We start from the raw sequence: 25,829 nt of genomic DNA, 5'->3' as shown, positions 1-25,829 counted from the left end.
TTCCAGTATCTGAAGGGGGCCTATAGGGATGCTGGGGAGGGACTCTTCATCAGGGACTGTAGTGACAGGACAAGGGGTAATGGGTTAAAACTTAAACAGGGGAAGTTTAGATTGGATATAAGGAGGAAATTCTTTCCTGTTAGGGTGGTGAGACACTGGAATGGGTTGCCCAGGGAGGTTGTGAGTGCTCCATCCCTGGCGGTGTTCAAGGCCAGGTTGGATGAAGCCTTGTGTGGGATGGTTTAGTGTGAGGTGTCCCTGCCCATGGCAGGGGGGTTGGAACTAGATGATCTTGAGGTCCTTTCCAACCCTAATTATTCTATGATTCCATGATTACACTGCCCAAAAGGTCTCTTTAGGAGAGTGGTAGATCTTAATTTAAATGTTTAATATAAATGCTTTTCACAAATTTCTGGCAACCAGATGAGTACGTAGGCATAAAGAATGGGCATGACATTATACAAATGTATATATTTCTATATATATGGAATGTAATATGCTCTTTAGACAAAATGAAGAATTAAGACTGTACAGGCAACCTTGATTTCACAATTTCTTGATTTCAAAGCTTCACAGAAAAACTAAGGAATTGTACAGGGTAACACAACCCAAGACCACACTTGAACACAAACCTGCATGCTGCATACTGAATATGCTTGACTGCTTTTAAATAATGACAACTTTTCCAGATAGAAATTGTTTCAGTTTTTCAGCATTCACACTACCAGCATCATACAAAAAACTTACTGGCTATGAATGTTTGGTATCATCCACATAAATGTACTTAAGCAACAGAAAAAAAGGCTGGACAACGCTGCTAGCAAGAAAAAAAATCATTATTCCTAACTTTTATTTGAGAGTATTTGGTAAATGTTCATTTTCTTGTTGCTGGACTTGTTTAAAATATAACCCCACATACATTTTACCACATTTTTCATTTTCCCTCCTCTTTGTTTCAGCAAAAAACTAAAATCACATACTCCATTTTCAACTTCAGTATCTATACCGACAGATCCCATCATCACACTCAGGTGTTTTCTGCTTACACTAGCATTAAATAACTTCACCATCCTCATGTGAAGAATTTCTTCCTAATATCTAATCTAAATCTACTGTATTCCAGTTTAAAGCCATTTCCCCTTGTCCTGTCACTACCTGCTCTTATAAATGTAAAAGTAAAGAATACTGAGTCAGAGCCTTCACAGTTATGTCTAATGCCCAGACAAAAGACAGCAGGCAGAAGCTGAAATACAAGAACTTCTTTTTGAACAAGATAAAAAACATCTTCACTGTTAGGGAGGTCAAACATCAGCACAGGTGACCCATGGGGCTGTGCCATATCCTTTCTTGGATGTATTTATACAAGCTACCTGGACACAACCCAGAGCAGCCTGCTTTCACTGGACCTGCTCTCAGCAGAGGACCAGGGCTGACAGTGCCTTTCTATCACTTCTGTGATTCTAGAACTGCTTTCATGTTCTGGAAGGTTATTTTGTCATTTACCTGTATAATGGAACTGCTCACATACAGGTGCTATCCACCTCAGGGTTTTTTTTTCCCCATATTGGAAAGAATGTCTGGAAAGGGGCACTGCATGGACAAGGTAGAAAAGCAGAAGTAATTTAATGGTAATACTGAACACAAAGTAAGACAGAATGAAGATCTACTTCATAAAGTCTAAACTGAAGAGCACAAGAAGTACTTGGCCTTAACTCAGTACTATAAGCATTTGGGTTTTTCAGTGTGACATTATAGGGTTAGTGAAGGTTTAATGGACAGTATATTTTCTCTAACCTGATTTTCGTATACTTATAAAATAAACTGAGTGAATTGAACATGTTGGAATCATGGTTTTTATCCCATGTCTAAATATTTCAATACAGAGAACCTCTGTAAATGACCTAAGAGTCTCCCTTTGTCTCTAAGCCTGAACCACTCAACTAGCAAAAGGGGGAGGGTGGATTAACTGCACTGTAAGAACATCAGGCAAAATTACGAGTATTTGTAATGAGTCACATGTGTGGTAAATGGCACCAGTTCTCTAGAACTCCAAAGTACCTAACAATTAGTATAACTCTTGACAACATTTGGACAAGTAAGTAGGTGGCAAGAACATTGGCACATTGGCAACAAAGGAACATCTAATTTTCCCAGTATGTATATGCATCACCAGCTCAGTGGCCATCCCCTACCGAGCAGATAAGGTACAATGAAGACAGTATAAGTACCGTGTTTTACATCTCCACTAGATAAAAACATACACACTAGCATTGCTACTTCAAAGAAGAAAGATGCTGTGGATGTAAAGTAGGAAAACCAGAAATAACCGTTTGTTCACATGATAAAAAGACCCAAACCAGAAACTAAAACAAAAGAGAGATTTAACAGCAATGAAGCACCAAAACTAACTGGTTTCCAACAGTGGAATGTAATGCTCAGTTCTTCTATGAATATATAATATCCCAACTGAATATTGTAAAATGTTCTCCCATATTCTCTCATATTACAACTCAGGAAATGACAAAGCGAAAGTTTCTCATCCAAGCAAAGAGAAGACTGTGTTGCTACAAAAAGATGGTAAAGAACTGTGTTGTAAATAAACAGAAGTATTTAGTCTTTAAAATCTCTGACCCACTGAAAGTAAATATTTTCAAGTTTTGCATGCAATTAAATATTTTTAAATATAATTAAACATGTAAGCCATTAAATATGATTTTGCTATGACCAGAACAAGTCCACAGGTTTTGCACATACATAACAGTGCAGAGTCTCTTGACTTGTGTTAGCCTAACTTACTTCTACCTTGTTTTAACTGTGACAGCAATTCTCTAGCCAAACTGACTTCTGCTTAACTTTTTCTAGCTTAGTTCTGTGACTGCAATATATGTTAATAACCTATCAAACACTCAAGTTATGTACTGAGTAACCCTACACTGTTTAGAGCAAGACTAATAACAATCGCATTGTATTTTAATTATACTCATAAAATATTAACTAGACATGATTAATAAATCCTTGCACCTGTGTCTAATGTTTTCTGTCTTAGCCCATAGCAAAATTTTGAGTGTAAAAAAATACTCCTAATTCAGACTTGAGCCAACTCTACGTATCATTGTGTGCTCTGCTATTGTATCACAATAAATATTACTCATCACAGAACTTCAGTCCTAACAGAGCATGTTGGTTTACACAGCTAAACCACTGATAGTTTCAGGAGAAGCTTCAGATAAATTAATTCAGATCAACAGCATTTTGCCATTTGCACTCCTCCACTTCCACACCTGCACTTAGAGTAGGTGTTAAATATTTTTCTGATATACCACCTCACATGCACTTCATAACAATGAAAATCTTCCTCTTCTCTAAAATAAGGATTCATCTCTTCCCATTCCTCCCTAGGAAACTGCTACAGCTCCCAGATTTATTCGCTCATCTTACACCTCAGGATCTATGAAAAAGTCAAGTGAAGGCTCAGTCTGAAACTCTTAATCCAGTTCCTTGGCTTGGAATGAGGCCAGTGAGTAATGAAATGAGGCTAGGAAAACTATTTTTACTAAACAAGTAATTTAAATTTTCATTTATCTATTTTAAGGTTTTTTACTATCTATTGATAAGCATCAGCATTTTTGGAACAGAATAACCCTACAATTACATTAGTTTTCAGCTTTCTTATACACAAAGAACACTGGAATGAGATGGAAAGATAAACGGGATTCAATCTGTAAGACATAATTACTATCTGATTATACAGCATTTCAGTATAAATACAGGGTAATTAAACAAGACTTAATTCAGATACTGCAGCACCTCTGCCACTGCCAGCACTGTGCTGTGTCACCCTGTTGTGACTGGGTTTTCTGCCTTCACTTCTGTACTGTAAAGGCACCATCTTTAAAAGAACTCCGTATTTAATACTGAAATACACTTTTTCCAAACAACTGATCTTCTCACCATTTTTAAAAGACATTCTCATGTGCCCTGGACTGTAGGAGTATCCAACCACCTGCACACAAACTTCAGGAAGGAGCAAAGCCCTGCACTGAAGAGACAGGAGATGCAGACAGTATGCTGAGGACAATGAGGCTGGGAGTCAAACATGACATGCCCTGGTCCAGGGGCTCCTCATGTATTTTTTAACAAGGTGAGAGCTACTCACTAAGAATATATGGAATGTTTTTAATACAACACTACTACAGAACTTGACATTTCAGAATGAAAGTGGAAAACCAGAGTAAATACCATATGAACAACCTGGAATGGATGGATGGGACTTACTAGTTCTGATAACATAAGGCCTGAAAGAAATGTGCAAAACCACAAAGTTGGAAGAAAAAAGATGAAGAAAAAAAAAAGGTTCCTCAGACTAATCTCTGCACTTCACATTCTGGAAAGGAATTCTAGTACATGAAATCTAATCACATTCCCAACACAAGAAGCTGAAAAATCAATTCAAAAGCCTATTAAAAGGAAGCATTGCTTAGGTTTGATTACTCTGCTGCCTCTTAGAAGGATAAGAAGCTATTGTCTGTATCTGTGAAACAAGCTATTTGAAAACAGCAAGTGAACACAGACATTTAACTATCATTTTACATTACTGTAGAATGTTTGCTTCCCACTTCTAGAAAGCTCAGACCCTGAAGCCTACACTTTTAAATGAGATACCTAATAGCAAAATGTAAGGTCCAAATTTGTTTGTCCCCAAAAGCACAAGTACAACATTGAAACAGATTGTGCAATTTGTCTCCTAGTCTCCAAATGAACACAGCAGATAATGCAATTATATTTTGGAATGTAGAAGCACAAAAGGAAAAAAAAAATCATTTTTGTTCAGAATAACAAAAGATTTGAACTTGTAAAAAAAGAAGCTAAATCCACCTGAGATAATCAGTTATGCACTGACCAGCCTAGTACATAACATACTAACATTTATATTAAACTGCTTTAAGTCTCTTATCTGTGCAAATGTCAGTTGATTTTAAGGGAAGAGAGTTCACTGGGATCAGAAAGAAACATTCCCAGCACCATCAACACTCCCCCACACCTGGAGGCAACAGTTCTCCAGGAAATACCATTCAACTGTTCGGCCCCATTTCTCTGTGTATAACTTTTCCTTGTAAATCACTCCTTCCCTGCCTGAACTCCAGAAATTCCCAAATCCCCAACAGCCTGTTTTCAGCTTTGCCATGGTATCTCCTCTTCAGAGTTCAAGGTCAGGCAAATATATCACCTACCCTGCTGCACTCTGCAGTGGTGCTGCAAGTCAATACCAGCACCCACGACTGGAAAGCAAATAAAATTACCAGCATCTGTTCAGAACACTGCTCCTTTGTATGATACTTTGCTCCCTTACAGTTCTATATTGATGAAAAAGGCTGTTATAAAATTAAGGGAACTAGAATTACACACCCAATAACCCAGTTGAGTAACTTTAAAAAGCTGTTGTGTAAGAAACTCAGTTCTAAATTATATGTTGGTTTTTTTCATGACTCAAAATATGCCACGCTTTTTCTCTGTATAGCCTAACTTGATTTTTTTTTCTTTTATACATGTATATATATGAATACGTGTGCCCTCTAAATTCTCCAGTATCAGATAAAAATATTGCTCTTGGCATCTCAGCAAGCAGCTTTGTTTAAATTTATTAGTGTAAATACTATAGATGTTTTAAGCAGCTCAAAGAAAAGTGGTTTGAAGGTAGAAGAAAGACATTTACTGAAATTGCCTTGATAATTTAGTGCATGAAATGCTGCTCTGCAAACATACACCAGTTAGGGAAAAAGTTTAACCATAATTTTAGTTATTATGCATGCTTTTGATACCACCTGTTATTTTTGTGATTTATAGTCTTAGTCTTTACACTGTCAACTATAAATGACCAAAACAACAGCAGGTGTCCCTGCCCGTGGAAGGGGGTTGGAACTACGCGATCTGTAAGGCCTCTTCCAACCCAAACCATTTCGTGATTCGATATCCTGACAAGTAAGATGGACAATACTCACCATTGTGAATTGATCTGAACTTGCTCCATGAATGCTGTCAGGTTCATGGCTTTTACATTCAAGTTGCAGCACCGAGAACCACAGGATCCAAGATCCTTTAGAGAAAACCAATCACGCTGTTTTTTTATTATATACAGTCCTTTGTTACAAAGAACTTGAAGACTGATCATCTTTAGTGAATTTAAAATGCTACCCTGCACTTTGGTAACCAAATCAGTAATAATGAATTCTTGCTTTTCTATCAAGCCCTTTGTTCCTATTTAATCATAGCAATTATTTCTATTGTGCTTACCCCCTGTAATTTTATGTTATACAGAATGACAGTGTCTGAGCTGAAACAATTGCTCACAATAATCTGTGTGTTTATTTTTATTGTCATTACTGTCATTCCAGCTCTCATTGCAAAAATAGAGCACTCAAAGTTATGCATAACAGACCATTTATTATCTATGCTGATCTCTTCCTTGGGGTTCAACCACCTACCAAATACAAAACAAAAACCCCACTAATGCAAAGAATGAAAAGTAAACAAAAGTAAGAGATCTTCTTATCCCTCCAGTAATTGCCAATAAACATTGTAATAATAACATGAAAAAACAGCTACTGTATTGTTTATTTTTGCATTGTACCATCAGATATTTTTTTGTTGCCAAGAAATAAACGCCTTTTTAAAGAGAGATCTATTTACCAACATGTATTAATAAGAAACTGAATCCCACAGAGCTGAACCTGAGCTAAAGTCAGAGAACACTTGCTTTTTCACCTGTACTCTCTCTCACCCCAGTACATACTAGTTGAAATACAGAGAACAGAATCGAACCAGTACTTAAAGCTGTGGGAAGCAGTTTTCTATGGCAGCAAAATGATGCCTGGCGTCTTGTCCTCTGACAACTGCGTTGGCCTTTTGGCTGCCGGTGGATACTGAGCTGATGGTTTCAGAAACCTCTTGACTCCAAGATCCCTTCCCAAGTTTCACTGGGTACTTCCAAGCCCAGCACTATTGTAACAACTGAAATTACTTTTTCCTTCTTTTTTTCTTAACCTAACAATTTATCTAAAATGGATTTCATCCGCTATTTGCAAGCTTCTCCTCTTTGCAAACTCCTCCAACAGCTCCTCACCATTGCCATGGCATTCTGCTCTCCGCAAGGTCTGATTCCCAGCTCCATCTCCACTAGACCTTTTTTTGGTTTTTAAATACACCAAAATTATATTGACAGCCTGCCAGTCCCACGGCACAGGGGCTGTTTGTAATAATAGTTCACAGACAGCTTTGCATTTTAGTGCTAACTTCCTTCAGGACTCTCAGGTGAATAAAGTTAATAAAGAAAAACAGGAACACAGAAATAAGCTACTTCAGCTCAGCCATGGAGGAAATCTACACAAATATCAAAAAAAGATAACTGAATTCTTCTCACCTAAATCTGGGTGCCTAGAGACAAGCTCATTGTGTAGATTCCATTATATTAGGTAAAGATCTATTCAACATCGTAAATTAAATTTGGGGTACAATTCACCTAAGCAAATACAAAATTCTTATTCAGAAAGCAAGGCAGCCCTTACACTCCACTAACCATATTGATTAAAATTCATCTCATGGTAGTGGGAGCGGGCACAACTAATTTAGATGTAAACATATAGAGAGAGATGCAAGACAAACTGCATTCCAAGATACATAATCTTCCAATAGTTAAAAGTGGTTGAGAGCCTTTTGTGCTTTGTGGCTGAATTTATTTATGACAACTTTACGCTTTATGACTGAATTAAAGATACTGATACTTAAAACACTGTAGGATCTCTGCAACTGACGGCATGAGAGTACCTGTAAATGTAACGAGGCTCATGAGGACCTAACTAGACCATTACACATCATCCTCCCCCTGTGAGTTTAAGCTCATTCTTAACTCATACAAGAACAAGTCTTGCATGTGTGCATCAGATGATAAACTCTATGTGAGCCTTACATACCAAACACAACAAAAGCACTTTAAGGGAAAAGTGAGGAGACTGCAGAAGTGAGGAGACTGCAGAAGCATACTTGCAGATGCACCTAATGGCAACAGAACTCACCTTGAACCCACACAAAGACCTGGCTTACACTACATAATGCCAATTACTCTGAAGAATCGTATACTAAACATTTAAAATTGAGCACTTCATAATGAAAGAACACAGCCGACTTCAGTTTTTCCATCTTATCTCTTACCTGTTAGTTTACCTGTAGAAATTCTGGTAACACATTTGTGTTTACAGTGAATTTAAAAGCTAGTGTAAAGAAAAATCATAGAATCATAGAATCATAGAATAGTTAGGGTTGGAAAGGACCTCAAGATCATCTAGTTCCAACCCCCCTGCCATGGGCAGGGACACCTCACACTAAACCATCCCACCCAAGGCTTCGTCCAACTTGGCCTTGAACACTGCCAGGGATGGAGCACTCACAACCTCCCTGGGCAACCGATTCCAGCGTCTCACCACCCGAACAGGAAAGAATTTCTTCCTTATAGCCAATTTAAACTTCCCCCGTTTAAGTTTTAACCCGTGACCATGAGATGGTGGAGTTTAGGATCCTGTGTGGGAGGAATAGAATACCTAGCAAAGCCACAGTTCTGGATTTCCGAAGGGCCAACTTTGGCCTCTTCAGTCAACTGCTAAGGGAAGTCTCATGGGAAAGTGTACTAGGCGGTAAAGGGGCTCAAGATAGTTGGTTAGCATTCAAGGACCGCTTCTTCCAAGCTCAGGATCGGAGCGTCCCAATGAGTAGGAAGTCAAGTAAGGGATCTAGGAGACCGGCGTGGTTAAACAAGGAGCTGCTGGGCAAACTCAAGTGGAAAAGGAGAATCTATGGATTATGGAAGGAGGGGCTGGCCGCTTGGGAGGAATATAGGACAGTTGTTAGAGGATGTAGGGAGGCAATTAGGACAGCTAAGGCCTCCTTGGAACTCAATCTTGCTAGTCGGGTTAAGGACAATAGAAAGGGCTTCTTCAAATACATAGCAAATAAAACTAAAACAAGAGGCAATATAGGCCCACTGCTGAACGAAGTGGGTACCCTGGAGACAGAGGATATAAAGAAGGCAGAGGTGCTGAATGCCTTCTTTGCCTCTGTCTTTACTCCTGCAGACTCTCCCCGAGGGCCCCGGATTTCTATAGCCCCAGAAGGAGTCAGGACAAAGGAGGAGTTTGCTTTGGTAGATGAGGATTGGGTTAGGGATCAGCTATGCAAACTGGACATCTGTAAATCGATGGGTCCGGATGGAATGCACCCACGGGTGCTGAGGGAGCTGGCGGAGGTCATTGCTAGGCCACTTTCCATAATCTTTGGTAAGTCGTGGGAAATGGGCGAGGTGCCTGAGGATTGGCGGATGGCAAAGGTCACACCAATCTATAAGAAGGGCAAGAAGGAGGACCCGGGTAATTATAGACCGGTCAGCCTTACCTCCATCCCTGGAAAGGTGATGGAACAACTTATTCTTGACTCCATCACTAGGCATATCAAGGATGAGGGGGTCATTAAGAACAGCCAACATGGTTTTATGAGGGGGAAGTCATGTATGACCAACCTTATAGCCTTCTATGAGGAAGTGACTAGGTGGAGGGATGATGGTAGAGCGGTAGATGTGGTTTTTCTTGATTTCAGTAAGGCATTTGATACTGTCTCCCACAGCATCCTCATAGATAAGCTGAGGAAGTGTGGGCTTGACGATCAAGTAGTGAGGTGGATCGAGGACTGGTTGAAAGGAAGAAGGCAGAGAGTTGTGGTCAATGGCGCAGAATCTAGCTGGAGGTCTGTGACTAGTGGAGTTCCTCAGGGGTCGGTGCTGGGACCGGTGCTGTTTAATATTTTCATCAATGACCTGGATGAGGGAACTGAGTGCACCCTCAGCAAGTTTGCTGATGACACAAAACTGGGAGGAGTGGCTGACACACCAGAGGACTGTGCTGCCATTCAGCGAGACCTGGACAGGCTGGAGAGTTGGGCGGGGAGAAACTTGATGAAATTTAACAAGGGCAAGTGTAGAGTCTTGCATCTGGGGAAGAACAACCCCATGTACCAGTACAGGTTGGGGGTTGACCTGCTGGAAAGTAGTGAAGGGGAAAGGGACCTGGGGGTCCTGGTGGATAGGAGGATGACCATGAGCCAGCAATGTGCTCTTGTGGCCAAGAAGGCAAATGGCATCTTAGGGTGCATTAGAAAGGGAGTGGTTAGTAGGTCAAGAGAGGTTCTCCTCCCCCTCTACTCAGCCTTGGTGAGGCCGCATCTGGAATATTGCGTCCAGTTCTGGGCCCCTCTGTTCAAGAAGGACAGGGAATTGCTTGAAGGAGTCCAGCGCAGAGCCACAAAGATGATTAAGGGAGTGGAACATCTCCCTTATGAGGAGAGGCTGAGGGAGCTGGGTCTCTTTAGCTTGCAAAAGAGGAGACTGAGGGGTGACCTCATCAATGTTTACAAATATGTGAAGGGTAGGTGTCAGGATGATGGAGCTAGGCTTTTTTCAGTGATATCCAGTGATAGGACAAGGGGCAATGGGTGTAAACTGGAACATAGGAAGTTCCACGTTAACATCAGGAAGAACTTCTTTACTGTAAGAGTGACAGAGCACTGGAACAGGTTGCCCAGGGGGGTTGTGGAGTCTCCTACACTGGAGATATTCAAGGCCCGCCTGGACAAGTTCCTGTGTGATGTACTGTAGGTTACCCTGCTCTTGTGGGGGGGTTGGACTAGATGATCTTTTTAGGTCCCTTCCAACCCTTGGGATTCTGTGATTCTGTGATTCTGTGATTCTGTTACCCCTTGTCCTGTCACTACAGTCCCTGACGAAGAGTCCCTCCCCAGCATCCCTATAGGCCCCCTTCAGATACTGGAAGGCCCCCACGCAGCCTTCTCTTCTCCAGGCTGAACAGCCCCAACTTCCTCAGCCTGTCTTCATACGGGAGGTGCTCCAGTCCCCTGATCATCCTCGTGGCCCTCCTCTGGACTTGTTCCAAGCAGTTCCATGTCCTTTTTATGTTGAGGACACCAGAACTCCATTTCCAGACAAGATTTGAAGGGTAAGTGATTTGCAGTTTGTTAAATAAGCCCTATCCATATTATGCCCTAAATGAAAGATATATTCTGTACAAAATCTACAGTCTCAAAATCCCAAGCATAATAAATATGGTTGAGTCTTAAAGGACATGAGAAGTAGTTATGGTAAATAGAGTGTCTATAGAGAATCGAGAGATGACTGAGACTACATGTGCAAAAGAAATAAAAACTTAACACAGATCCACTTGCCAGGAAGACCCTGGAAGTCTGTCACAGTGGACGGCCTTTATTAACTCACTTCTTAAAAGCTAAGGGAGACAGCTAGAGTTCAAGACACGCAAACAAGCCGTGTATAATCTTCACACTCCACAGTATGGACTATTAAATGACTCATAAACAAAAGGAACAAAATCAGAATAAACAAATACTATTTTTTAAAACAGAGCATTATTATTCTTCCCTAACACCTCATATAATTGAGCTGTATAATAGGCCTTCACCAAAGAATTTTCTTTTTGGAATGTATTAGAGCAGAGATGCTATATTTAATCTACACGGTTCCAGGGCAGCATCAAACAAGTCTGGAACATCTGACAGGACAAAACAGACTTGATGTAGATGTTAAACCACAACACAGCAGAGCTACAATCAGGTCAAATTAAAAGTTACCAGTAAGTCTGACTGATAGGATAATATTTTCAACAAGTAATAACATATTTGAACTTAGGAGTAATTAGTTTTTGTCTTACAAATAAGTAATCGTACATGATACTTTTCAGCAACTGTCACCAACAGATGTTCAACAAAAGCTGTTTGCACCAATGAGTAATTAAGAAGTGTTTACAACTGGTATTATTTGAGACTATAACTGGAAAATTACATGCACAAGGCAGTGGCTCATTCCCTGCTGAGAACCTGGTGGGATGCACAGTTCTCACCCACGTTTATGGGAGATGTGCATTAACTCAGTGCTCCTCCTCATCTAGAGCAAAAGACTTTGATTTACCGTCTTGAGAACCATGGCAGCTACCCAGGTGAACATGAGGCTGATAGTACAACCAAAAGCAGTAACATGGTCATAAATATGAAAGAATGTAAGTAAAGAAAGGGAAGTTATTGGTTTGTACTGAAAACTGTTTCAGTTTTGGCAGATGTGAAAGGGACTGTAGGTGTGTTAGTATTCTTTTATACTCTGCATAAAAAAAGATTATCTTAAACAAGTATCAGAAAATGCCTCCTACACTCAGTCTATGTAGTTTAACAGAAAGTACACCAACTGTAAATTAATTACAGCCTGCTTGCATTAACATGTGGAACAAAAACTGTGGTAAGAAAGGATCCTTAAGCCTAGCAGACACAAGCTAAAGCAATCTAGTAGCTAACAGTTGAAACTTTGTAAATGCAACACAGAAAAAGGAAGATTTTGAAATACACAAACAAACAGCAATGGTAATAAGACACTAGATTCATCTTTATAATCAACATGGATGTGCCTGACACTTCAAGCCTTTTCTCCACTTTGAAGGGGACAAAACTGGAGCTACATAGGATGGCAATTCCTTCTAGCAATTAGAAAAGAGCTGTAAGGAGGAAGCCATTTCTAAAACACTGACTCATGGAAAGATGCCCAGCACGACCCAAAACACAAAGTGTTCTGGTCCCTTTTCTTCCACTGAACAAATGTTAACGCTGCCAAGCGATTCACAGTTCTTCATAATACCACATCAGACAGTTGTACCCTCAGGAGGCAGGTTAATTTATCACTACTTCACAGTTTATTTGCTACAAAGCTGAGTGAGAATTAAGATCTAAGATATCGAGCTCAACAGAGCCACAAACATGATTTATATTAGTTTTCATTTATGATACTTTAACCTTTCCTTAGCCTCAGCTAGCTGCCTCACGATTCCCTTCTAGCTTATTACATTTTATTTTGGATTGAATTTGTTAAAAAGAAAATATATATTAAAAATTACTTCACTGTACAGACAGGGCTTTAAATTAAACAATGATATCCAAAATTATTACTCTCTTTTCCCAACAGTGACCAATCTAGAATATGTGCTTCTGCAATCAAAACACGTGCAGGTCTCTGAGCTGCATATTAACGCTACTGGGCATTTCCACAAAACACAAAACAAGATCAAAATTTTAAATCAAGCTCTACACACTTTTAGAACATACCCTTTTACACTGAACCGAATAGTAAATTCTTTTAGCCTGGTCTATACGTCTAAGCACCAGGTCTTAAAATTAAGCTCTTACCATATTCTCAGTGGTGCACTTTGCAGCAAGTATTTGGGATCATTTTGCCTCCACATTCCAATAAGAAATACAGTCTGTAGCTAGCAAACAGGGGTAATTAAAAGAAACATAAACCACATAATCACAGCTCTCTTAGCCATATGACTTCGATTTCAGATCTGGAATATGTTGTGTCAAATTCATTATTTGTCACATAATAATAAAGGCTCATTCCACGCATTTATACTAAAAATCTTCTGGCACCTTGTCTGATATTACAATGATTATGTCAACAGTAAAAATAAAGCATAAAATAAAGGGGAAGGCACACAAATAAAGATGAGAAAATAAACTAAATGTAGAAACGATAAAACCCAAATGGTTTCTGGATACTGGATAAACAGTGGATAAACACAGAACAAGATTTGAGTGGCTTTTCCAACAAGCAGCAAAATTGGAGGCAGAGAGCTGAAAGGGCAAGGAGGATGCAATTAGCAAGATCATGGGCAGGAACCGGTAGAGTGAAAAACGGTACTTCACAGAAACAGAGGTGAACAGAAATAGAGCTGAACTGTACAGAAGAACAAAACTGTGGCATCTGATCTCAATCCAGCAAAGACAGAGGGGTCTAGCAAAGGTTACAAAGGAAGAAATGTGACAAGAAGACAGGAATTCTGCTAACCTAGAGGAAGAGCCGCAGCACTGGGAGCTAGGGAAGAGGAAGCAAGACCTGGCAGTCTCATGATGACTCGTGGCAGTCTCATGATGACTCGTGGCAGTCTCGTGATCATGGCATGAGACCATGATACAAGAGAACTGGATTTATCCTGGAATAAACTGATTCTGATTTTGGATCCTCCTGAAACTGAACTGGATTCTCATGGAAATTGCTTCCTTGGGAATGGCTCAGTGAGCCAAGACTGACCTTGTGATCTTTCTCCTGCAAGTCCTCATTTGTCAAGTCCTTACCTAAAATAAACCTAACAGACCAAACATGCCCCTGGAAAAACAAACAAAAAAAACATTCCAGATATGCTTTTCCCCAGCAAAGTTTCCAATACACTACAATGATACACCAATGGCCTAGTTTTTGAGTAACACAAAGCCCCCAAAAATAGCAATAACTGACTTTTCATCTCTTCTCTCAAAAAGCTAACGCATTATTAGCAACACAGCTGACATTTCCCTTTTCAGACAATTAGTTTCAAGCAAGCTGAGTCCCTTTAATCAGTGTACGGCCCCTGAATGGTCCAGACATTACAAGAGATTTTGCCACTGATACCAAAACAATTTCATTTTTAAAACTTAAAAGATTTGGGTTTTTTTCTATTAAAGAAACACTTTCTGAATCCTGTTAGGAACCATGTTCTGCGCTCAGTTAAAGTAAAGCACTAGTTAAATCAATTCTGTTAAAAACAACTGCTTCACTGAAAAATGACAAACAGAAGATGAGCATAAGCATGGGAGCTTACACAACTGTTGGTGAAAAAGTATTCTAGATAGTGCATGCATGCAATTTGTAGAAACCACTCTAAAAAAAAAGACTGAATTGACAACTAGGATTCCGGTGCTGTTCAGCACTTTAGATGAAAGCTGTAAGGCAAACCTAAACTTCCTCCTCAGTTCAGGAATATCAATTACTAGTTGAGACCATGCTCACTGTTCAATGCGCACTACTGATTCCTACTAGTATTTATGACATCTAGACTAGGTGTGAGAAAGGCTGGGACACAGTAGGAGGGATGGGAAGAGTAGGGGACAAGCAAGAAAGACAATAAGAGTAACACGCAGTGATAGCAGAAATATAAAGCTACTTTGGAGCATTAGCACCTAAAATAAGTGGCCCTCTACGAGCACTGTGACCAGGCATCCATGTTTGCAAGTACTATTTTATGGGTATAGAGCAGGATGCCTTAGGCTTAATCCTGAGACCAACAAAGCAGAAAAAGTATTTCCCCATGAGCAGCATGTACTGCATAGAGAAATGCTGACATGAAAACAGCAATGTGTGACTATTACTTAAAACCTTTCATTTTAAGAAAATTATGTTCAAGTGTCAGCTTTAGAGTATTACGGGCAAAAGAGATGGTTGTCAAATAACTGGTCACACCTACTAAAGAAAGATCAAAATATAAATACAAGGTTAGATTCACTCATTTGTGAAAGTCAAAACACGGAATCATTGAAGCAAAACTTCAGGTTTACTAGCCTCCAGAAAAATAAATAACCAAACATGTACTTATTTAAATAAGCGGGCCCCAACAACGTGTAACAGCAAACATTTTACGTATGTTCAGCATATACTTACAGGTTGAGCAGACCAATAGTGCTCTCACTGCAAGTTCAGTGAGTAACTGCCACTTCTGCTCCACTTTGGAGGTGATAGCTGGAATGAGAATCTCCGCAGGGACGTAGTACTGAATCGAATAGGTCACAAAAATCCCAAAGGAGTACAGAATTTTTACAGACTGATACAACCTGTTGAAAACATTTACACACGTTCATGTAAGCTTTGAATACTTCACTAAAAAATAAGCTTCCTAATGGCACTTAGGCTATACATATATATATAAATACATATTTTTCCTTGCAGCAAACAAGAAGATAACATTACCTGCTTGCAAGTTCTAATATGGATATATTCACTTGAATATATTAAATTGCAGAAGACAGGCTGACCAACAAAAATATGGACCAAAACAAACATTAATGCAATCATAAATTAATAAACTTAAAGAAGAACATGTTAAACAGCCAGCAGTCATTTGGGAAAAGAAAATTCCAAATTCATACCAAATAAAATCTGTACACGTTTCATGGTGGCAGTAACTACTGGACATTTTAAAGACCGATATCAATATCCTCCAGAATTCCACATGTTCACAAAGTGTTCCTAAAAAGATTTTTCACACTGGGAAGAATGCATCTCAGGAAACTATTTGTTAAAATTGGAAGGAGTACCTGGTACAGCTAGAAATCACCCATAGCCAAATCTGCTTTTGCTGTCTACACTCCCCTCTTCAAAACTGCTAGGTACAGGACACCATTAAATTACTGCGCCATGTCATAGTATTTCATAGGGTTTATGGCAATACAAAGGAGTACTAAGGTGCAAATTGTGCCAAATTGGTGGGTTGGCGGGATATAAAGAAATTGGAAAAAGAATATAGAAGAGAGCTCATTCTGATGCAGCAATGTCTTTCCTACCATACAGAACTAGACCTGCTGTAACAAGACATACATTTTGAGGATTGAGATTTATTTTTTAAGATACTGTCTATTTTCTTGCAAAGCTGCCTTAGGATGGTTTTAAATTCTGTGCCAGACAGACAAGCTGCTCTCTTGCACCACTTTAAGAATTCAGTTACATAAAAAGCAAAATCATCTCTACAGAGACTGGTAAAAGGCACAAGCTGCATTTTAAGAAGAGGTAAGTGTTTCTATTCTTATTAATCTCTTTCCATTCTAGGGCTACTGCAGCCTGTGTATCATCTGATTATACATAAAAATGTTCAGAAAATGCATACTGCTCAGAAAACATAGTGGACAGTTTCTTTATAACAGTATAAAGCTCCATTACATTTAACTTCTTTCTGCCTAAATTGGTTTAAAATACTCTTCATGGTTCCAAAAATATTAAGTGACTTCAGATCATCCAGCATTAATCCTTACAGGGGTCCATCGTTGGAGTAAAGGAAAAGATTATTATTATTTATCAGAAAAATAGTGTCATATCAAAGGGTGAAGACAAAAGAAATCGCGGAAAAAAGTTCGCATCTACCTTCATATAAACTGTACCCCAGTAAGAGATATAATAAAAGCATCTGTGAGGCTCAGGCACAGAATAAGGAAAGCATTTAACAAAAAAGGCCTGCAACAGTTGGCAGTCTAAATTGAGCATCTTGCCTTTCTATGTATGTTGGAAAATTACCCATATATAGAATCACAGAATGGTTTAGGTTGGAAAGGATCTTAAAGATCACCCAGTTCCAACTCCCTGCCATGGGCAGGGACACCTTCCACTAGAGCAGGTTGCTCCAAGCCCCATCCAACCCGGCTTTGAAAATTTCCAGGGATGTGGCCAGCTTTTCTGGGCAACCTGTGCCCCTCATCATCCCAGCAGTGAAGAACTTCTGAACATCTAATCTAAGTCTGCCTTCCTACAGTTTAAAGACATTCCCCCTTGTCCTCTCACTACATGTTCTTGTGATCAGTAAAAACAAGCTGAAAACTAATCTTTTCATGAAGTTCCTTTTCAACATATTCTCATTAATATATTCTGTTGAGTGACAATTTGCATTCCAAAAGACAATCTAAACTAGAACTGCAACAAGTATCTTCTCAGAAAGCTCCAATCCAGCAGAATGCTTTTAAGAATATGAGAAGTTCTCTATTTATATTAAACTTAAGGACTCAACTGGTCTAGCAGCTGTGCACGCCTTCTGGTCAATTCATATGCAAGAACATCAAATACAACTGAAATTCACAGAATTTAAATTTTCTTTAGTGGGAAAGGCTTATTTTTAAGACAGGGATTGTCCAGCTGGAATTAATACACATAAGCCAATCTCACTGCTTAGCTACATTGCAGGGGTTTTGGCATGACCACTTTCTTCTTAAAGCTTGCCCATTACTTACATTTCTCTAGTTAAATCCAGCCACCCCTGGCTTCTTACGTGAGGATGAAGTAACAAAATATTGTCATATGGTTCGCTGGAAACCTGTTTTGCTAGCACAGTTAATTGCACACATTTGCTCATCAGTACTCTACCAGGGAAAACCACAGTACTGCACAGCAATAGCGTCATACATCACAACCCATCGGCATACCACTGAGGTGCTTTTCCTCCTAATTTTGTTTGGTGCTCTGGGCAACTATCCAGGGTAAGACAAAAACAGATGACTTTGTTATCTCTACATATGTGCCCTGAGTAGCTCTGAGGTTATTAAACTTAAAATGCCAATTCCCCACCTACAGAGCATCAGTTTCCATCTCTATAATCTCTTTCTTTGCATTAGGCCTGTAAAGCCATGAGGATAAATATCTTATCATCACATCTGCCCTGTAGCCAAGAGCTATTTGGAAACTTATATCTGAACAGCCCAGTCAGACTGCAGAATAAAGCAGATTATTATAGCAGAATAAAGTTCATTCTGTTGCTTGCATGAGCACAATAAAAAGCAACAGTGAGTAGCAACCTCAACTTACTCCACATTCCTCTAAATCCTTTTCTAAAAGCACTTCTCTTAAGGCACAAATAAACATAGAGCTACCATTTAAAACAAACTTTTCAGTATTCATATCAACCATGAGCACTAGTCAGCACTCAGTTCAGCTAAGCAGGTTTTGATTCACATTATTCGAGTGAATGCTTCACAATGCTACCACAAGAGGCATCAAACAGCAAGATGCAAGCGCGTAACCTGGAAGACATTACTTGATCAGAATGAAAACATTGAAATACTTTTCAGCTTTCACACTTGTGCACTGCTGATATACCTAATTTTAGGCCAGACATGAAAGTACTAAAAACATTAAGTTATATTTAAATTAATAGTTACAGTATATACCCATCCATAGATAGATACAGAACTAACAATGCACCAGTTGAAATAGTCTTCAGTGATTCTTCAGCATGTGGCATGTGGGGTTCTCATATCATTAAAAAAAGCTAAATAAAAATTATATCTCTGAGACATGGCATAGAACCATAGAATCAACTAAGTTGGAAAAGACCTTTAAAATCATCAAGTCCAACCTTTACCCCAGGACTGCCAAGTCCATCACTAAACCATGGCACTAAGGGTACACATTGTTTTGAACACTTACAGGGACAGTGATTCCACCACTTCCCTGGGAAAAGCATAAGCTTAATTTTCCTGATAGGAAGCCATTATTATGCACTCTTCATGGACTTGCATGTGAACTAAAAATCTATTCAGTTTTCGATGTCTTCTATTCCAGTAGTTTACCTGCAAAACTCAGTGATTCCACTAAAGACGGCCACTATATTACCAGGGTATCTAAGATAAAACTAGCTGGTTTCAGAATTGCAATACGGCTTGTTGCAAATACATATTCCCTCCTTTAATACACCTGGAACTAGCTCCTTCTAGAGATGGAATACTTTACTATAAAGATCATTCATCTGTTTCTGTATGCAATTCCTTTTCATATGCAAGCAATTGCTGGCTAAGGTTATAGCTCAACTGTGGAAGGCACAAAGACAGTATATATAGTACACTTTTAAAAGACTTGGAGCACATATCAGTTATAAGCATGACAGCACTGTAGCATTCAACAACCTTTACAAGGTATTTGCCTTCTAGATTACTGGTTTAAAGTCATGTATGCGCTTACCATATGTCTTGTGGCAAGTTTAAAGTTATGCTGCCTTTGATTTCATCCCCAAAGCGCAGATACCCCAGAGTGGCCAGTGAGATATACAAGGTCATGACTATTCCCATGCCAATGTTTAATGCCTGTGGGAAACGTGTGGTGTCCTTCATTCTGTTTTCTAATGGAAGTACCTGGAAATAGAAGGAGAATCAATTACACCAATTACCTACAGTAAAACTACTTTTCTCCCTCCTTTCAAAGCAGATTTCCAAAAGGTAGATGATTTTATTAATAAGTAAGATTACGATAATGTTTTACAGCCTGGAAGATCACAGTGTTTTATGTAGCCTATAGAAATGTTCAGCTATTGAAAAGCACCCATCTTGGTTGGAAAATAGCAATGGTGTGAGAACATAAAGCAGTATTTATAGGTTAGAAAAAAATAACAAGAGAAACTTATGGTGTCCAGATGAAAATATATAGGCAATGAGTAACATCAGTATTTAGTAACAGAACAGTTCAGAATCCAAGGGTAATTCTATTTTCATTAGGCATGTCTGCACTGTCAGCCTCCATCACACACAAACCTACCATGCACATGGTTGACACACAACCTCATGCTCAGCAGTCAGCCTCAGCTCTCCCAGCAGCAAAGCTTTAGGCCATGACTACCAGAATACAGACCCACACACTCTTCCATTCTTCTGACAGAAACAGGGCAAGGCATACTAAGCACTGCTTTTTAATAAATGTAGCATTGGATGCTCTGCTCCTGAATCATAGCCAAGTGACCCTGCTGGGCTTGCCATCATTTCAATATGAATACACAAGCATTATAACCATTTCTGCATGCAGTTTGCTGCAGAGACTGCCTTTCACATGCACTATATGGCATACAGAAAAATACCCTTAGTAAAGTTCTTGAAAAGACTTAAAAACTTACGTTTTTAGCTACCAAGAAAAAATTTCCAGGCAACACAGGAAAACCAAGAAATAAACTGCTCTTCCTGACTTGAATTTTATCAGCATAACAGATCCTCTTACATCTCCATTAAAACACAAACTGAAAGTATGTGGATGCTCCTAGACGAGAATGCTCCTAGACAAGAATACTTTATCTACGGAAAATACTACTACTACCTCCCTATCAGGCTGCCCAGAGAAGCTGTGGCTGCCCCATCCCTGGAAGTGTTTCAAGGCCAGGTTGGATGGGCTTGGAGCAACCAGGTCTTTGGAACTGGATGAGGGTCGTGGTTTAAACCCAACCACAAACCTCATCCACTCACTCCCCCCCCTTCTTGCCCTCCCCCTGCTTCTGGAGGGACAGAGAGGAGAATCAAAAAGAATGCAACTCCCACGGGTTGAGATAAGAACAGTTTAGTAACTAAGGTATAACATAGATCACTACTGCTACCACCAATAATAATAATGATGAAGGAAATAACAAGAGGAAAGAATACAACACCTCAACACCAGCCGACCGATAACTCGCCCCACTCCCCCCAGCCGAGCACCGACCGATACCTCCTCCAACCCTGCAGTCCCACAGCCCTTCTGGGTCACTCCCCGTTACATCCTGGGCATGACGTGCTGTGGTATGGAATACCTCTTTGGTCAGTTTGGGTCAGGTGTCCTGTCTCTGCTTCCTCCAGGCCTCCCCTCCTCCCTGGCAGAGCATGAGGCTCAGAAAGTCCTTGGCCAGACCAAACATTCAAGCAGCAACTGAAAACATCAGCGTTATCAGCTCTGTTCCCAGGCCAAAAGATCAAAACACAGCACTGTACTAGCTCCTAAGAAGGAGAAAAGTGACTGCTGCTGCTCAAACCAGGACAATGAGCTTTGAGGTCCCTTCCAACCCAAACCAGTCTGTGATTCTGTGATCTCATCCAGAAGAAATCACTCAGTAGTTCCTCATAGGCAGCCTACAACTACTGTTCTATTCTATCCTTAATAGCTGTTTATATTTTTTTAGTTCATAACCCTTTTACACTTTAACAAACTTTTTTGCAGGCAGACAACATTAGCATACAATTACCTATCTGAAACTTCATTCATAAAGGAAAACAAAGGCCAAGTGATGCATATTATGTTCAATGTGTTTGTGTCCAGAGGAAGCATTTGAATATATTTTATTATTATTATTATTTTTGCCAGTATTACTATTTTTTATCTTTTGCATTTAAACCCAGTCAGTCTGGAGGCCCATGTTTCACCATGAAAACAAAGACTTAATTAGAAAAAATTAAAAAGCCATTAAAAAACATTTCAGGACAATCCCCTTACACACACTAACCCTCGCTTTGTATCTATCCATTAAATCAAGCTCAGTCATTAAAATCAATCATTCTGGATGTCATTCTAAGCAACCTGATCTAGTTGAAGATGTCCCTGCTCATTGCAGGGAGAGCTGAACTAGATGACCTTTGAAGGTCCCTTTCAACTCAAACTACTCTATGATTCTATGTCACTTCATGCACACTAATGAGTAGGTCAAAACAAAACATATTACGTCTAAACATATGTTCCTGCACCAACACCCTCACTTGAACATTACAACCTTCATTTATAGTAAATTTAAGGAAAAGATATGCAAAAAGAAATAGTACTATCAGTAACCTGCTTATCCTTGAGTTATCATCAGGACTAGATCTGCCTCCAGAGCAGAGGAGGATGTTCATGGAGCCTTTCCCACATAACTCAGACCAGGCAACAGCATCCCTTCCCAGACCCAGCAGCAAGCCTTCCCAGGTTCAAGGACTCTCTCTGAGCAGCAGCAGGCTTTTGGGCCAGTTCCTGTCACTGCAGGAGATGCTTCCCTTGGCAGCACTAATCCCCAAAGAAATTATGCAAAGACCTTGAGTCGGGTTTTATACGGTATCCAGTATCATGTATTTCAGACAAGCTGAAAAGTTGTGTACCTCACAGGACTAACATGAAGCCAAATAACAACCAATTATACATATATTACACAAACTCCCTGCTCCTTAAGCTGTCAATTACCATCAGGATCCAAATATCCTTGAAGTGTTCATAAGGAGACAGAGGCTGACAGGAGGTACAACATGAGCCAGTGCTTTTTCTGACACTGTCACTGTTGGGCAGCTGCAGGTTAGATTTTCACTCTACATTTCTTTCTTGTCCCTGTTGCAACAACTTCAGAAAACCTAACATTTTAACTGAATGCCGAAAACATGAGGTTGTTTTCACGAATGCTTTTGAGTTTTGGTCTTATTGCTTCTTTTTGGGAACTCTGAAGCTGAACAGGCTTTCTTGTCTTTTCTTCTGAAGCCAGAAATTAATTTCACTCTTCAATTCTTTTAAAAGGTTTTCTGAAAAAGTTAACACCCTACCTAGATGACTGCATAGCTTTAAAAGAAAACAACCCCACACGTCTGATTCTCTCTCTGACCAGTACATTATCACATCTTCTCTCCAAAGGGATGTTGCACCAATTCAGTATCGCACACTAAGGCTTCAATGTTGTTCTACACTTGTTCAAATGACAATTTCTGCTGTAACAGGCAATAACATTAAGCTAGTCCAGTAACTCCCACACTCTTCAGACATATAACCTGTTACCATGTATACAACCACTGCAGAACTTCATGATGGGAAATAGTATGATCAAGGAAAACTTTGGGGAATAGCCTTCTCTCCCAAGCAAGGTCACCAAGGGCAGAATGCTGGAGGGGAGAGAACCATGAAATAAGTTTCAGTTTCAAAGCTTTTCTTTAATGGGTCTTTTCCCCGCTTCCAATTTCCATGCTTTTGCTTCCTTCATGATCTTTCTCCCACAGTTCATAGTAGTCACATCACAGCCCTAAACACCTATAAAATCAGATATTTTAGACAATACCGATCCTTTTCATAATTCCTTTTTTTCCATCATTTTTCTGCCTCCTCAGTTGAATAAATTCTACACCTTTTTTCTCTGTCACCTGCCTCAGAGAGATCTTCCTGTTGTTTTTGAGACACTGGCACACGTCAGTACTATTACCTTGAAACTTCATACTTGATCCCTTCAGTAACTATGTAAATTTGATTTCTTAATTTCCGAAACACACATAATCCATCCTTTTTTCATCCACCAAATAAACTCAAACATACCCACCATTTACTGACAAAGAAGTATAATTGCATCTTTGAAATAGCCTGGCTAATCTACCATTAGGCAAAGTACCCTCCCTTTCATTCCAAGCTGCACGAAGTAGGTATAAAGGTAGTAGGTATAAACATCCCCCAGTAATACCACTGTCTCTTCATTCCTTGCCTTGAATATCCTGCTACACTTCCTTCCTACAACTAAGCTAAAGGTGGCTGTCTGATTCTAATCTGAAATCTCTACTGTACATTTTATACTACTGGATCAAAAAAAACCCACAGGAGAATTCAGCCTGCAGATAACCACATAAACTGATTTAATTGTCACGGCCACTAAAACTAATGTTGTAATGGATAACTTAAAGAAGACATGCTTAATATTTACATATAGATGGTCATCTTTCCCTTTTTTAGGAAATAGCACTAAAATGGCAAAAAAGAAGCAATCCTTCATCCCTTATACTTTTAAAGTAAGTATTTCATGTAGGAGAGAGCTATACAGATGTTTGTTTAGTATACGGTGCAGACAACGCAAGAACTTTGGGAAATTAAAACCGATATATTTATCAATATTTACTCAGGGAAAAAAAAAATGTATCCATCTAGAATCATGTCCTACTGCAACAAAATAAGGTTTGTTCATTCAAAGCAAAAAAGCTGAGGAAACTGGTATCAAAAGATGGAATTCAGGTATGTAAACATAAATTCCACTACCTAACCCCCAAAGGCAGAAGACTGAATCCTCAGCAAACCAATGTAGCCCCAGCCTGGCCCATTCTTTCTTGTCTGCAGAAGTCACTAATGAATTCATCTGTTCACTGAAAGGTGGATCTACAGCCCTACAGAGTTCTAGGTAGCTGTCTAAAGAAAAAGTATGGTTTCTCCAAGTAAAATAATGATCATAACATATATTATTATTATATTGCTATATTTTGCTTGCCTGTCCTTGACAGCTATTCTGTCACTGTACAGAAGACAGTCTCACACATTGTTTTGAGTAACTAGCTTTTATTCCATCACTTTTAGATAGATACATTTTTTAAGCTCACTCCCTTAAGGAAGATATAGAAGATCACTATTTTGCACAAGCGCAATAAACAATCTAATTTTCCTTAACAGATCCCTCATGACTGCAAATAAATGGGTGGCTACTATTACTTACGGAAAGATGCAAGCCAAATGGTGACTGTTGATCAATTTTCATAATAAAAGGTTTCTACCAAAGAAATAAATCCAGAAGCCAAGTTCTCCTTACAGAGCACCACCTTCTGAAATCTGCTGAGCAATTCCAATCACTCCAAAAAGCAATCTTCTCAGATTCTTCCTACCTGCCTCTTACTGACACAACATTTAAGGTTCACATTTACCATGTACATTTAGGAGTAGGTCGTCTCCACAGTCATTAAATCCAGTCACCTACCCTTGCCTGTCCAAATGCAAAAACATCCTCTGGGAACTCCCACCTTTCATATTTTGAGGCTACAAGCCTTTGCACCATCTCAAAAGAGCACCAATGAAACTGATACACCCCAGTCTAGAGACAGCCCAAGTACATTTATATGAAGTCATCTTACCTGTTAAATATCTGCTTCTGACAAATCTAGTCTGGTCTTAAAGCAACAGAAGAATGCCATTGGGTTTCATTATTTTTTTTAAGGGATAATACTAATCTGGGCAGAAGAATTTTTGCTAGTGAGAGGCTTTTATCTCAAAGGCACAGGCCTCACAGGCTCATCTGCATCACTTTCAAAATCCAAATAAAGATGTTTTAAAATTATAATCCACTTAATGTTCTCTTTTCTAAATCTCCTGGAATTGGTTAGCTGCTGCCTAATATGATTCCAGAGCCTGTCTTTCCTTATACAAATACCACCCCACCTTCGGCTGCAAAGCTGTGATATCCAAGTTCAAAAGCAGTTTGAATAGACATCTTTAAGTCACAGGCTAAAATACCAGAAGCCTTATTTTCCAAACCTGAAATTAATATTAAAAACAAACAATTTCTCTTCACTAATCAGTCTGCAGCACTCAACAGGAAAAAAGCCCACAAACATACTCAATTGTACGAACCGCACTTCACTTACAACATTTGTATGTAACAGAGAAGAAAAAGTAT

The 25,829-nt window shown here is 39.4% G+C and overlaps 1 protein-coding gene across 2 annotated transcripts in view; it reads right to left on the bottom strand.

Annotated features, from left to right (window-relative positions):
• Window positions 1-25,829, bottom strand: part of SLC36A4 (solute carrier family 36 member 4) — a 68,268-nt gene that overhangs the window by 16,380 nt on the left and 26,059 nt on the right. For both annotated transcript variants that reach the window (XM_065678785.1, XM_065678786.1), the window contains 2 exons: window positions 19,634-19,803; window positions 15,581-15,750 (listed from right to left, as the gene is read on the bottom strand). In XM_065678785.1, coding sequence (XP_065534857.1) covers window positions 15,581-15,750; window positions 19,634-19,803 — 340 coding nt within the window. The remainder of the gene's footprint in view (window positions 1-15,580; window positions 15,751-19,633; window positions 19,804-25,829) is intronic.

The sequence above is a fragment of the Lathamus discolor genome, chromosome 4 (genome assembly GCF_037157495.1).
Source record: "Lathamus discolor isolate bLatDis1 chromosome 4, bLatDis1.hap1, whole genome shotgun sequence".
NCBI classification, from domain to species: domain Eukaryota; kingdom Metazoa; phylum Chordata; class Aves; order Psittaciformes; family Psittacidae; genus Lathamus; species Lathamus discolor.
Note: the sequence above shows the minus strand (reverse complement) of the source record. Positions and strands in the feature narration are given on the sequence as shown.